Source organism: Rhopalosiphum maidis, chromosome 1 (genome assembly GCF_003676215.2).
Source record: "Rhopalosiphum maidis isolate BTI-1 chromosome 1, ASM367621v3, whole genome shotgun sequence".
NCBI lineage: Eukaryota > Metazoa > Arthropoda > Insecta > Hemiptera > Aphididae > Rhopalosiphum > Rhopalosiphum maidis.
Genome location: NC_040877.1, coordinates 55,806,371 through 55,823,348, shown reverse-complemented (window position 1 = coordinate 55,823,348; position 16,978 = coordinate 55,806,371). Strand labels below are relative to the sequence as shown.

Sequence of the window (16,978 nt, the reverse complement as noted above, 5' to 3'; positions counted from 1 at the left end):
CCACACATTATCCTTGGAAAACACATATAATATTAAACGATAGTTTTTCACTTCAAATTATGAAGGATTGATGAAAAAGTGTGTATTAAAAAAAAATAGTATCTAAACTCAACCAAAAAGTCCGTTAAAACTATAGTCCTATAGGCATTTAGTTTGAAAAATTTTGATTGATTAAAAGGACGCCATACCCGCACGTGTTGTCTCCGTCTTACAAGCAATAACGTGGTTTTCCAGGGGCTTCAGCTTAGGTAATGTATAGGCATAAAATAAATTAAATACCACCCTTGGGATTTAAATTTAAGGTTTAATATTAATTTTAGGTGGGTAGATGGGTTGAAATTCTGTATTTGACACCTGGTCTAAAATTAGTTCACCACGCCACTGCTTACAAGTACGTAACATAACAATAGATCACGTTTAGCTCCGTTAGTTTAAAAATGAGGGTGAATCGACCTATTATGAAATTTGATGGTAAGAACATAATCTGTATTCGTATGCTGGTTTTTTACGATTATTCAATTTTTTAGCAAGTTATGCATATATAATATACAATATACCTTATTTGTATGTGTGTGTGTAATAACTACCTACTTAATTAATAATAAACTAATAACGTTCAATATCGTATTATGATTTACATATATAATATAAATGCTGTGAATGATTGATTACTTTATAGTTTATACTTCATAGTTGCCGCCGAGTTTTAGTGGCTCATGCTAAAATTAGTTAAATACAGTACCTATACTGAATACTAATAATACTTACATAGTAGGTACCTAGTATAGTACATTAGTACATACATCACTTATATTCAAGTACAATTATTATCAGTTTCGTAGCCTCATATAATATAAATACATGTTTTCGCGTGTGTGTTATTATTTATTAGTTATACGTCCTATCTAGAAAAATAATAATAGTATACTCACTTAATATAGTCACATGAATGATGAATGAACAAAATGTATATTATTCATTAATGAACTTTATAGTTAATTGATGTTGCGCCGTCCATGTTTAATTACTATAAATTATCGAATCGGAACGAATATAACTGTTAAGTAATAATGTAATATACTATAAATTATAATAATATAGGTATGACAATTGCCAATACGTCATAAAATAAAATTATAAAATGTAAAATTACATTCCTAGGTACTACATTATTACATAATATTATGTACATGTAATTAATTGATATGACCTACCCTCATAATTTGTATTTTATTGTTTACGGCGTTTTTTGATGTCGATGACTCAAACGAACAGTTTCTACTCTTACTACTTCTATATTGAATACTGAGCAATTATAATGATTACAGATTAGGTCCAGGCCCCAGGGGTATATTAAAGCGTCTATGGCGCGCACGTAGTGGTGGTGTGAACTTTTTTTCAATGAAGTGACTGTTTAAAGTAAGTATCTACACACCCGTCACCCACTAATTGTTCCGGTGTTAAATCAATAGGGCTAAATCTATAACATCGAATAATAAAAGTATAAAAATTATAAATCGACGAGTCTTGGATCATTGAGATACCCACCTCCACATTTACGTGAAGCGATCCCCTTATAAAAAAAATAGCTATTAGGATAAGGTTAAAAATTTATATTACACGCAAGAGCACAATTTATTATACTTCTTGGTTGCGAACTAAGGAAAAAGCAACAAAAAGTGTTTATTGACTAGGTTCCTACCTAATTTTCTTGCGCAGTGAGAAAAATGGTTTTGAGATACATTGGGATTTATGGCATGTATTTAAAACTTGTATAACCAATACATCCCTGATAGGAGGATCCACACACGCCATCGTCCATCACACACGTTTACTTAATTTAATAATTTATTTTACAGTTTACACATACTGACAAGTCACCTTAACATCGTCATGCTAAATTGTATAGCTAATTAGCTATATTACATTATTAGATAGGTATGCACATAACAATTTTATTGATGTATTTAGCCATTTAGGTATGTGTTAAACTATGTATAGCCATATAGGTATATATTGCAGGGCTTGAAATCGAAATAAAAATTTTCTATTTTAATTTCAATTTTGCTTATCAATATCATTTTTTTTCGATTTAAAAATAATATATTGATTTTGTGGTTGTATGATTTTTTATTGATGCAGAATATCGATTTAATTATATTATGATTTCGATTTTAAATATAATTTTTTTTTCGATTTTAGTTTAATTTTAAAATTTACAATATTGGAAAAAATATTTTTACAAACATTTTATTTAATAAGCCAAACGTGTGTAGGTACCTATCAAAATAAAACTTGCAATAACAAGTCAACAACAATCCCTCATCGAATCCCGATTCCTATTATAGTACTATCCTATAATATGTATACTATATTGTAAATATTCTATTCTCAGAAAACAAAATATTAAACATTAGTTATTAATTATTAGTAGTTATTACTATACACACTATTGTGCATGATATGCAATATGTATAATCAATGTTATTACCCAATTTAACAATGAGTGTGCCTATGAACAATATAAAATATAAATAGATCTTATGTCTGTTTGCTTGTATACTTTTGAATTTAAAATTAAAATTTTTTTTACATTTAATTAAAATCAATTTGATTATGTAATGATTTTGATTTTGATATAAATTATCCATTTTAACTTTTTTCAATTTTAATAAAAATTTTGAAAATCATTAACAAGCATTCACAATTTCGATATTACTTTTGATTTTTTAAAAGATTTTTAACGATTTTTATCGATATTTAAAATCGATTTCAAGCCCTGATATATTGTGTTGCATTTTTGAATGCCAAAAACTTATAACGACAATATTGGTAATTAGTATACGTATACCTATGAGCATAGGCGAGTTCAGAATTTGGTGGCCGAGGAGACACAAAAATTTTTAAATTGTGAGACCTATTTTTTTAGACATGAAAAAACATTTATTTTTTTATTTTACAAAATTAAAAAATTACAAAATATGAAACAAATAATCAAAATCTATAGGTAGATACAACTGATACAAGGTACTGCAGAGTACACTCCACACGACTTTTTTTTTATCCGGACATGATTATGTTGGAGGCACAGTTCACAGGGGAGCAAGTGCCCACCCGGCCGCTCCCGTAAACACTACGCCTATATGCGTATGAGATGTAGAATAAATAAACGGTAAACTTAAGAAGGTATTTTAATCAGAAAGTTGTTATGAAAACAGTAGATATTTATTATTATGAATATAATTTTTATATTAAATTCAGAAAATCAGAATTATTTATTTTAGGTGAACTGATGAAGTGGTACTGATAATAAATTAAATTATATGTCTTAAAATTGTGAACAATGCTACACTATTACACTATACACATTCAATATTCTATTGGCTGTTGGCAGACGATAACGCAGGACTGGATTTTGGATGTTTAACCCCCTCCCCACTAAAATTTCAGGAACAAAAATAAATTACCTGACCTAAAAATGAATAGTATAATATTTATAAACTTTATTCAACCCCCCTCCCTGAAGCCTAAACTTTTTTCCTGCGTTCGCGCCTGGCTGTTGGTGAAGTCTTTATAGACATATAATAGTACATAAGTACATAAATAAAGTATATAAATATTATTAATTATATTGTAGGTACCTATTATAGCATTATTAGTAGGTATTATAACATATTAATGCATAATGCATAATGCCATGATATTATGTGAAATGTAATGAATCCATTCCATAAAAATCGATACGACCAATGACCATACATAATATTGTATCAAACATATAGGTATTAATAACAATTCATAAAAAAATATAGGTTATTTTATTTAAACACCAATATTATACACTAAATAATAAATATCAATACATGTATAGGTATACCGCATACCTACGTAATATTGATGTCACTAATTTTATAATATAAATGGTTATAGGTAACGATTACTCGCCGATAAAATATAAATCTCATGCAACATATAATTAATTTCAAATAATGATAATAATATGTTAAAAATATAAAATTCCTATTTTGTACAATAAAATATTTTATACAAAATTTAATGTCGTTGATCTAATGCTTAAAAACAGCAATAAGAGATCTACGCGCTTATTTTTTGGACGGATAACTGATAAAAATGTGTACTACGAATTGACCCGAACTGGGACGACGTAAACAAAATAATATATATCTATATTTATATAATATGACTATATTATATCCTTATTTTTATATAATAAATAAAAAAGAAACCTAAAGCAAGTTTAAACAGCAATATTTTTAGCGTAACTAAAACATGATTGTCTTATTATTACTAGACGTTTAAAGTCGGTTACACTTTCGCTACTGTACGTACGTAACAATATAAAAAAAAAACACGCGGTTTAACCTATAATGATATAATTTAAAATAATAACCAAAACCTATTTAGAAGGAAATGGTCCGTTCGTACAAAATATTAAATCAAATTAAAAAAACAAAAGGTAAGTATAATCTGTATAATGTATACGTATTATTTTATTCTTTATCATTATTATCATTATTATAGATACATATATAATATATATATATTTATACCAATAAATATTAAATTATCTTATATTTAATCTATGTTTTAAAATAAAGTATAACATTATGTAGATAGTTTTATTAAAAAATAAAAAAAATGCAATACACTTACTTTTAGGTACATTTTAAAGTATGAAAACAGCGCACTTATCCTATACCTACTTGATAATCATACAAAATACATAAGTAATCCTATAAAACGCATCAAAAAAAAGGTGATAGGTACTTAGATTTTTAAATAAAATTAACAAACACATTAAATAACAAAACAAACATTTAAATAATAGGCAATTATAAATATATAATGGGGGGAGAAAAAGTTCTATGGATCTATAGGACGAGGGTGGCCGACCCCATATAGAGGGAGGGGGTGAAGGGCGAAAGAAAATAAGAAAATAGGCGTATAATGATAAATTATAAAAATGTAATTCTTAATAACCATTTATAATTTTTTATCGTTAAGATTGTAATTAATATATATATAAATCATAATATTCCTTATAATTAAAATTATGTTACCTTTTTAAATTAAATAAAATTATACTTTTTTTAAATTTAATATATAGTTACAATAATTATAAAAAAAGAGATGTTTAATATCAAAGAAATCAAAATAATATAATATATATAAACATACAGTGTATATATATAATATTTATATATATTATGTACTTAAAAATGTGTGTCATATACCTACATGAGTATAGTATGACCGCTTTGTTAAGGCAGAAAAGGGCGCGTTTTTAAATAAAAAAGCTGATGTTAATAAGTAACAAGATGGGTCACGATCGCCAAAACGGTGGTCAGGAATATGGTGCAGCCTCCAATCACTATCGCGCCGTTGCAAAGGTCCTGGTCACACGTGCTGCAGTGTTCGATGCGTATATTCGCAGGGGTATTTATGGCGCATGGGCCGTCGTCGCTCCGGCTGTCCGACGCCCAAGCACACGACCGAATTATCAGCAACTCGCCATTCACTGTAATTCACATCATAAATAATAAAGGTAATATTATTATTATAATAAATATTAATTAGGTATATATTTACAATACAGCCTATATATTAACGAAGAAAAAATTGTGTTTACCACACATATTTTCAGTATAATACGCGATAGTCAAACTTGTGAGAATGGAGCTATTCATTAAATAATGAATGATTTCAAAAAAAAAAAATATTTGGTTTAAATTAATTTTTTTATATTTTTTTCATAATAAGTCGTGGAATTAAAAGTGTTCAAAATCTGGATAATTCATTATTATTTATTTTATGCAGCTATTTGCGCCCGTAAATCTGTGCAAAAATGTGTTAATGAGTAATGACTACATTCTATTAAATCTGTAATGTTTCATGTTTGTATTACACATTTACATAGTACAAAATTATATTTTCGAACTTATGATTATACTTTATATTATTTGTACTATCTATTGTACAATGTTAATACGCTAATACGCAGAATAACTAGAAGAGACACTGTCTGATTGAGATAACAAAACTCGAAAAATAAAAATTTGTTAAATTTTTTCAGTTAGTAAGTTTCTGTAAGCTTATTGAAATGTTAATCTGTTCTTTTGACTGTTAACATTAGTAATTACTAATTACTGAGTGTCCGAGTTCTATTATAAATTGTCCTATAATACGCAAATATAATTTCCGTTCTATTTTCTATAAAAAATATAATATTTCAATGAGTCACGAATCGCGATGTATGTATTATGTATAATATATAGGTAGGTCATCAAAACATTAGTATAACCTATGGGCCATGTACAGTATACACAAATATTATTGATCTAAACAAAAATTAAATATAGCGAAGTAATAAAAAATAATAACGAAAATATTAATTTTTGCATTCGAAGAGTATACCCTACCAATATTATTTTGTAATGACCATGATGTAGTATCAATGATAACGATTATAGTATTATTATTATTGTTGTTTTAATAGAATTGGCTTTTTTTCAGTGAAAACGCGTTTGTAACATAAAACATACAGGATACAGGTTAAATACGTTGTAAATAATAGCATGTACTAAAAAACATATTATTGTGACATTGTCTATAATTTAAGATTAAATATTTTTACAACCGTAAAAGTTGATGACAATTCCGAAAACCAAAGCGATTGTTTATTTTAATATAAGCGTATAGTTAAATGAAAAAAAGAATAAAGTAGGAGTAATTAGTTAAAAAATTCAATAGAAACTTTTAAAACAATATATAGGTACTAGGTAGGTACATCATAAACTCGTATATATATATATATATATATGTACAATGCAATACGCCAATACTATAATAGTAGATTTGTTTAGAATAATAGAACTTACCATAAAAAAAAAAACATACGCTGATCCATGGAAATAATAATGAGTAGAATTACTATTTACTAGTACAGTAGTACCTATTACTACCTAATTTATAATAGTACTTTTATTATTATTCTCATTTAACATGTATGCTGTATAGTATATGAATATAGGAAACTAGTAACTAGGTACCTGAGTATAACAATAAGCCGTCAATTGAGCTCTGCTCATAATCTTATTTATAATGTATAATAATTTTAATATGTATATTATACAATAGGTACTGTAGTTTAATGGTTTGTGCTGGAAAGAGTGATGCGAGACAAGTACCTAAATCAAACTGCGCGTATTATTTATTTTTATAATTCTTGTTTTTTTTTATTTATTGGGAAATAGGTACCTAACATTAATACATAATATAAAATAAGCCGTACAGACATAAGTATCTATCAATTTAAGATTCAACAATATTAGTGTCACCTTGACGCTATCACATTTCTCATAAAATATTTAATATTACATATTATAAGTATATTAGTACACCAAAATATTTTACAAAAAATATATTATTATTGTTTTAAAGCAAAACTTTAAATAACTAGTGTATATTATAATGACGAATTTTACAATTTATAAATTATTATATTAAGTTAAATATTACTGCATTTTAATAATAACGTCGAGTTACCTTGTTATGAATCAAAACCTATCTACTTAGCTGTATCGTACATACAGTAGCGCGATAGGAGAGTAGTGTGCACTAAGTACAATTTACAACCCTCCTCCCCTTAGATTCGTAGGATCCCAAAATCTTATAATATACAGGACTACAGCCGAGGTTCCTACAAGCTGTAACCAAATAGTGTCATGAAACTTTTTTAAATACAAAGTAATCAACAATCATACATATTTTTTACAATTTAAAAACAATTATTTTATGAAAGGTTAAATGTGTGTATTTAATACTTGAATTAATTAATATTTTTGTTTAAATAACATAATAAAGAAAACCGAAGTTATAAAATATAAATATAAATACATGATATACTACTATAGGGAGCTTCCGGATTTTTAAAATATATTTTAGGTTGCCGTGAGTCAAAACAGGTTGGGAATCTCTGGTCAATAACATATACAAATTATGCATACATTTAAGTAAAAATTAAATTAATGGCATTAAAAAAAGTTTGTGCAACCTGTTCGGAATCACAGCATGAGTCAATAAATGCTTTGAAAAGTAAGATATAAAAATGTTTTAACATTTTTAATAAGCATATCAAAAAAAAAAAACATCTGCTGATAATTATATCTTTGAATAATAAGATTTAGTCAATGGAGTAACAAAACAGTAAACAAATTATTCAACAGAATAAATTAAATTTTCCATAAAACATTAATGAGATTGATGAAGATCGTTTGCTTAGGTTATTAGATCAATAAATTATTTTTTTCACATTTGTATGTATAAAATACTCCTGCAAGGTTTTGTCTAATTTATAAAGAAAGACATTTTAGTACATTGTATTTATTTTTATACAAAAAAATCTATTTTTAATCATATGGTACGTAGGTAAAAATAAAAATAAAAACAATTGTTTTACCACAGCCTTTACGTTTTTCGTTATTCATTATGATTTTTTTTTTAACTCTTCCTTATAGTTTAACGAAAATATATATTCATGATATTATTATAATATACCTAATTATAATGGGTCTAAAAATATAATCGGTAATTTTATAAATTTGTAACAGATATCAATCTACATTTTAAACCATCAAACCAATTTTATGGAGAAAGCCAAGTAACATAATAATGTACCATGAAGAAAATAGAAAACCTTCTTTTTATATAAATTTCTTAAAAACCCCGATTTACATAATTCTATAATTATTTATAATAATAGCCAGATGAATCAGTGTTTCGATGATATTATAATCAACAGTATTACAATAACAATAAGTATACTTAAGATTAAAGATTGGATAATTTTGTACATCTTTTTGTTTCAGGTATCGTTTAATTTATTTATTACAATCATACGATATATATAAATGATTTATTTACTTATAAGTAATAAGTTATGACTTATAACGTTGAGGTGAATTTAGGTACCTAATACAGTAAATGCTATAATACATTAATACATAGTTATTAGTTATTTACTATCTTGGAATTCATTGTATGAAATAAAAACCATTAGTGTTGTTACTTGTTTTACTAGTTGTATGTATTGAATTTAACGCCTATAATATTTTCAAATTATGCGTATTCAAAATATTTAAACAGTAATATATTAATATTAGTTGAATATGTTCATCATCAATGCTTTCATATATCCGAATGTTTGAAAGTGAAAAATGTTATATGTAATATGTATATAATATATGTACATTGCGGTTGATAACTTAATAAATTATTGCGATCTATTCTCATACATAGACGGATATCTTATTTCTCAATGATGGGCTGTGTATACTTTATAGTTCAAGGACGAAGACAAGATACTCGTGTGTCCGTAGTCCGTTAAAGCCTTCTTTGACGATCTAGAAATGTATATAATATTACGTATCGAGGATCGGCATTTATTGAACGAGCAATAATTTCAATATTGTTTATTGGTTTTTTTATTTATATACCATCGCAGACTCGCAGTATACTTAAAATTTAAAAGTGCGCGTGTTACCGACGCATGTCTAAAAATAGTGCAGACCGAGATCTTAAACGTTTTACATGTGACTTATTGTTGTGGTCTCGACATGGTATACATTATAAAAAAATAATAATAATTAGATACTATTAACCAGTTATAGATAAATAAATATATTGAACATCGATATAATATCTCGTATTTATATGTCGCACTAGTCCCTGTAGGTAGGTATATCGTATATGTATTATATCGTTATTGTTTAACAATCCGCGTCGACCGTGTCGTTTACAAATTGATATCGGTATGAACACGATTTCGGCGTTATTTCGTTTTTCGTTTTGGGGTGGAAAAAAATTTGATACTCGTATAACCTAAATATTATGTCAAACCATTTACCCACAAATTATACGAGAACCTCATGTCGTGTTTTCGAAACCCATCTGGGATGGAATAAAAATATAATATACAATACATTAATAGTTTAATACAATAATATCGATAACAATATTAGCGTATATACGATAATGCTGTAGCCTGCAGTTGTAGTATAGTATACTGATGTGACACGATTTTATACGAAGTCGATACGAACAGTTTCACGGTGTCAATTATGTAATATACATAATATAGGTATAAGTACGGATTTATAGGTCGTGATAGTATACTCTATTCGGTGTTCGGGAAGCGTGTGAATCGGAACCGCGTGTCCGCGTTTACTTACACATGCATACAAACTATAGGCATAGGTAGATATGGTTAGGTTGACGTTTATGGTAGCTGGTAAGTTACTTGGTAAGGTAGATATGCTGGTGGTTAGGCAAGTCCGGGGTATAGGTGTACACGGTCGTAGGCGCGAAATTGCTCCGGTTTGAAGTAGCAGCGGCGGGGGTGACTCATCACCGTGAAATCGTGACGACTCGATGCTCCCGTAAATCCCGAGACGAATCGATTTGCCCGTCGACGAAAACGCCGAGCTCGCAATAATGAATAATAATAATAATAGTAATAATAACAAATAGTAATAATAATATTACACAGGCGGAATAACGATACAAATCGAAAAGAATGGAGAAAAAAACGACTGGCGAATCGCGGAACGACGTAAAAAAAACAAATACATTTGAATACATATGCCTATATATTATGTTTATTATACACACGGCGTAAATACCTTCTTGGGAAAAATCGTACGGATAACGGTGCAGTTTGAACGTTGACAGCCGAAAAAAAAATCGGTTTCGGCGAAAGCGTCAAGTATACACAATAATTATTATATATATATATATATATACCTATTAACTGTAATAATAATATACCTAGACCCGAAAACGGATGCTGTAGCGGACGCTGTGCAAGAAATGGCGAAATGGCCAAATGGACCGAAATAATAACCGCCAACCTGCAGTTACACGCTATGTGCTTAATATTACCAATGTTTTGGATGGCGTACTTATCTATTTACAATATGTATCTATAGGTACGCGTATAATACGTAATATTACATTATGTACATAGTAACTGGATGTCATACTATACTAAGTTCATACATTTTAACCTACGCGTGTGTAATTATCAACTTTAATCACTCGGCTAAGTACTAATAAGTATAATTATAACTTACAATATTGGGCCCAAAAAACTGTTTATAAATTGATAAATATAGATATGAGTATATCAGTGTAAATATTTTTTTAGAAAAAACTATTTACACTTTGAAATGTAATATTATAACACAATTCGTATTATATAATACTAATCACGTTGAGCAACGTAAAAGATATTTAATTATTTTTATTCTAATGTAACGAATATAAGTTATTTTAAAATCTGACATTCCGATACGACTAAAGAACATTGTTTTTTATCCACATAGTGCTTTTTTTTCTGTAAAATAATATTATCTATGACTTTTGTAACTTTATTTATTCCGGATTGAATAAGAAGCTGTGATAAAAAAAAAATTAAAGGCATTACGCGTTCAAAAGAGTTAAATGATATATAAGACTAAATCTCGTTTTTTTTTTCTCCCACATAAAATTCAAAAAAGTATCATTATAGGGTTTACCATAAGACCCTTAAATAGATCACCATGCACGATGTATACAATATATAATCATATTACATTGTACATTGCTATTATAAAATCTACGTAGACAGAATATATCGTCGACCATCCGTTTTAATGTCTAGCGGACGGGAACGACGGATTTCACGCACCGACAACCAACGTTTGGTGTGCTAAATCGAAATAAATTTTATCGAGATCAAACGGATGCCCAAATATAGTATCTAAACTTATATATATAGTAAAAACGCATATTGCTTAAGATCGGACATAGACGACGACGAATTGTCACAATGCGAGTATATATATATATATCATTTTTTTTATGTAGAGGTTTTAATGTAGCTGTCCTCTGTTATGATAATAATAATATACCTAGTCGTTTCATATTATTATATTATTATTTATTATTCTATAAGATAAATAAAATAAGAACCGATACTAAATAGTAATATTTAGTTGAATTTTTGTTATAATTCGTAAAATAATTATTAGTACTTTTTCTATTATTATAGGGCGTAGGTAAACCATAATGCTATATAATTATTATAATATTGTCATTATATATAAATATAGTTTTTTTAATTTGACAGTATATTATATTATGCCTATATGGACTATAATAACTATTGTAAAATTACCATATTTGCGTATATTATGTTAACGGAAGTTCTGACTTCGTGAGTACCTATAATATTTATTAGCTTCGCCACCAACTATTATCATCAAAAAATCGCACCACTTGTCATAATAAAAAGTGAAAATAATTATATAATACATAGGTACGATTTATGAGTAAGCTTTTTTAATTTAAATACAAACATTCATCAGTCATCATAAACATACATATACAATATAATATTATATCTTTAATACTCTAAAATACCTACATAGTCCGTCTACCGTGTGTATTAACTATAAGTATGATATTGATTTGTATATTACTATATAATATAATATAAAGTTTGATAAAATATATTATTATTATTTAATTACATTGTAAATTGCAATTTATTATAAGTACTCGTATACTTACAGGTAGAGGCAGGCATTATTATAATTTGTGGATATAATATTATTGAATTATTAATTGTAATGAATTGAGTCTGGTATCATTTGTAATCATTTTATTTGAAAATAAGTTGAATTAATAAAGATATCGATTAAAACAAATTAACAATTATTCACAACCCAATACATTTTGATAAGAGTCAAGATGTCGAATAATTATATAGGATATCCTGATGTGTTGAGCTTCAACATCGTTATATTAAAAAGATTATATGGAATTAAAAATTATGTAAGTATTTATCATTTTAAATTTTATATTATTTTTTTTCCTTAGTTGACTTAACTATTAAATGTATATTAAAACATTTAATTATATAAGTAAAATATTTTAATTATTGCATATAAAATATAATTGCAAAACTACGTTATTATGGTTATTTTCACAAATTTTACTTAATAGTAAATTTTCCTGATGATTATTTAAAAATATAAATAATTAAATAATATGAACAATTTTATTTAAAAATTAAAAATATTGTATTAACGCAATTGTGATATTTTTAAGGTATCAATACAATCGTAGCCAATCGTACCACCGAAAAAAAGATTTAATAAAAGTTTAAAAAGTTTTAATAGCCAAAAATGATAACCTAACCTTATTTAAATTCAATTAATTTGTTAATATTTTACCGTTTATTACTGAAATAAAATTATCTTTGTGTAAACTATTGTTTCATATCTTAGTATAATAATATGTAATCAAAGCCACTAATAATTCTAAAAATGTATTAGTATTAGTAGTATTACCCTATTTCATATTAATGATTTAATAATGCTAGTACATAAGCTGCAATATTTATATAATATATAGTGTTTGCAATAATTGTATTATGTGTATAATTTACTTAAAAAAGAGATTACTTATCATTCATTGTTTAATGTTTTAAAAATAAATACAATTCTGCGCATTGTTCTGTGTTTGTCATAGATAATAACTTTTATTGTCAATAGTGTCAATTTTTCTACCTTCTCAAAAAATATAATAATATGTTTATTTCATAGTCGGTTATAGATTTGTGGTGGTTATTGAGCATTTGAACTTATTATTTTTTATAGTGAAGCCTCGTTTTTTTCATAATTGTTGGGCTAAAGATAATAACTATATATTTATTTGAAAAAATCTCATTAAAAAAAAAAAAAAATTGCAACAAATATTTTAAGTTCATATAGGTACACTTGAAAAGTTGAAAAATACTTAGAGTATCTAAGTCACTTTAAATTTAGTTTATATACTTAATCTGTATAATTTACTTTATTGTTTTTACAAAATATATATGTATATAATTTATGTACCAATACGTCGTGTATGCAAAAACTAGATTTTTTTTTATAAATAATATCCAATAATACATAAGTTTATTTGATTACGATTACACATTTACAATATTTACATGTGTTTTTATAATGTATGTTAATAAAATATCATATTATAATTTATGATAACTATAAAACGACCAATATAACTTATATAGTTATATATTTGTCGAAATAATTAAAACAATGTAATTGCTAACAACATTATACTATCACATTACAATAGAATACGGGTTATCCCTTGAAAGTTGAAACACGAGAGTGAAACCTCTAAGAGCCAGAATGTTAAATCTGTTCAAATTGCGATCTCTATGTTTTTTTCAGATAAAAAAATATTGTCACCGTATACACTATACACACCTGTTGATTGTTTTTTTGTCTCCCGAGTTGCATCATTACCAAAAAAAAAGATATATAATTGTACTATGTAGTACATATAATATAACATATACGTAAAAACAATTTCCGGTAAACAAACCCAGAAATGGTATTTCTGATTCCTAAAATAGTAAAAACTGTTATTTTAGTTAAACAAAACAACTTATCTCAAAATTTCTACTGGAAATGTAAATATCAATTAAAACATTGCGGGCGGGCTGACAAATACGAATTTCCGGTGAATCATCGTTCCTTACAAGAATGGCCAAAAGGTTAATAAAAATTAAGCAGGCAATTAAATTCAGTTCATTGTGTCTTAATTCAATCATCGAAAAACACGAGGTACCATAATGAAGATGAAAAAAACACCCCAATACGCATAGACCATCTCGTATATCCATTAATTTAAAAGAATTTAATCGTCAATGTCACAATTTACTACGTGTAGATTAAAAAAAGCAATAGTTAATTATAAGACATAGTATTATATAACTATTGATTGATAATTAACAATTAAGCTATAGAAAGATAAAATTATAATAATTTAATAGTACATGATGATATGATAATAGGAGTAGTGTATATGTACAAGTATATACATCATACATTCAGATACATTATGGTACAGGTATCAGGAACAGTAAAAATTGGTTATTCAAACGGCTGACACATATGATCACTTTAACTGATACTTACGTCATTATCAAATTATCAATGATATGTAATGTAATACCTGTCGGCATCGACTAAATTCGATATGTTATTGAAAACAGCTATTTGATTTCTATACTGCAATTATTTTTTACTTTAATTATTCATGTTATATATCGTACTTATTTAAAAAATAATTAATTTTGTACATTTGTATCTTGTATGTTGTATTTTCGTTGTTTAACGCTCAGTTTAGTCAAGTATACACATAATAGAAAACACTAATCTACAAAATAGTTTTAGTATTTAAGATAGATATTGAAGTATTTTAAATTCAATAAAATGTATAACTACAAGTATTTTGAAAATATGCGTTTGTTTTAAAAAATGCAAATATTTGGATTTTATTATTTATTATGCCGTGGCAGATGTATGATTATAGTGTACTTTTTAACATTATGTCATCATCTTTTTCAAAATGAAATTTGTATGTATTTAAAATATATATATTGGGTAAATATAGTATTGAAATATCTAATAACAATTTTATACAGTACAGTGTCCATTATATTTTATTTTATTCCATAGAGACCTACACTTTATATAGTTTATATTTTATAGAGACGCGAGGTTACGGGAAAGACTTTGAATAATACATATCGAATTCAATCAACTACCTATATTAAGGTTTAAAATATATAATAATTTACATTTACAAACCAATATACTAATTAAATAATTGGTTATCTAATTCGTGGTTTGAGGTATAATATCAAAACCATAAAATTTGTTTTTGTACGATTTCAATTATTAAAAAACTTTGTACAAAAAAAAAAAAAAATTAAGTCATGATGAAGCATAGAATGAATTATTCAATATAAAGTACAAGCTATCAACAATATTGTGTTATTTATGCGGTACAAAGTATATTATAAAGAATATAGCATTTATATAGGTTCCTACTATTATACATATACCAGTTGCAACCAGTTATTTTAATTATTATTTTAAACATTATATGGGACGTCTGCTTTGGACAAAACAATAGTACCGTGCAGCAAGTACGTGAAATCGAATTGGATTGAATTACGTTCGAGTTTAAGACCTTTACTCATTTTTGCCGGTGTGACCTGATTTTATAGTCTAATATTATTACCCATCGTTTTATGAAAACACGAATACAAATCGCGTATGTGATCTCTAGCGTGTTTACGTCTATAAAAACCCCCATAAGTTTTTATATGTATATTATCGTATAATATGGACGCGTACCTCTTTGTTTTTGTTTTTTGCACACTGGCTGCAAGAAAGCCGAATGTGGCGCTCTGCTACAGTCCTCGATCGCACCTTTGGTCATATTCATTGGGTCGTTGCACCGTTGATCCGTGTCCGTGGAGCACACCCAACAATTGATAGCTTTGCCTGTGTAAACGGTCAAAACGATAAATAGGTATAATATACACAACTATGTCGCTGGGCAAAAAATAATTTATCGTGATCAAATAAGCAACTTACTGTGGTCCGGTAACAAGACGAGACACCCGAATACAAAGACGACCATCGCGTAAATCTGACAACGGATCATTATTGAATAGTCGTGTATTTATGAAAATAGAAATTATACAACCAGACAGTATATTATATTCTTAGCAAATGTAAAAAACTGTATGTTTTCAATTGGGATTTTAGTTATTTTCAGATAAAATATTATATTGAAAATAGACCTTCAACACTTCAGAGCACTTTGCAAGACTGTTCGTCGGACGGGATCGCAAACGACTATACAGACCATCAGGAGCGCACGGTGGAAAGCTCTCTTGCTCCCCTACCCCACCACTAATTTAGTACCGCATTATTGTTCGACGCCCCCCTATATCGTTGTTTATATATAATAATAACATTGTGCATATACCGCGTACTATGCTTTATACACTATATACCTATGCATATATATGTACACGATATACTAT

The 16,978-nt window shown here is 27.1% G+C and overlaps 1 protein-coding gene across 1 annotated transcript; it reads right to left on the bottom strand.

The window, feature by feature from the left end:
* Nucleotides 1–4,611: 4,611 nt before the first annotated feature.
* Nucleotides 4,612–16,777, bottom strand: LOC113548729. The gene is made up of 3 exons (XM_026949769.1): nt 16,524–16,777; nt 16,281–16,430; nt 4,612–5,539 (listed from the first exon to the last, which is right to left on the bottom strand). The coding sequence occupies exons 1-3, from the start codon at nt 16,591–16,593 to the stop codon at nt 5,325–5,327; spliced, it is 435 nt and encodes a 144-aa protein (XP_026805570.1). The 5' UTR covers nt 16,594–16,777; the 3' UTR covers nt 4,612–5,324.
* Between the last annotated feature and the right edge of the window lie 201 nt (nt 16,778–16,978).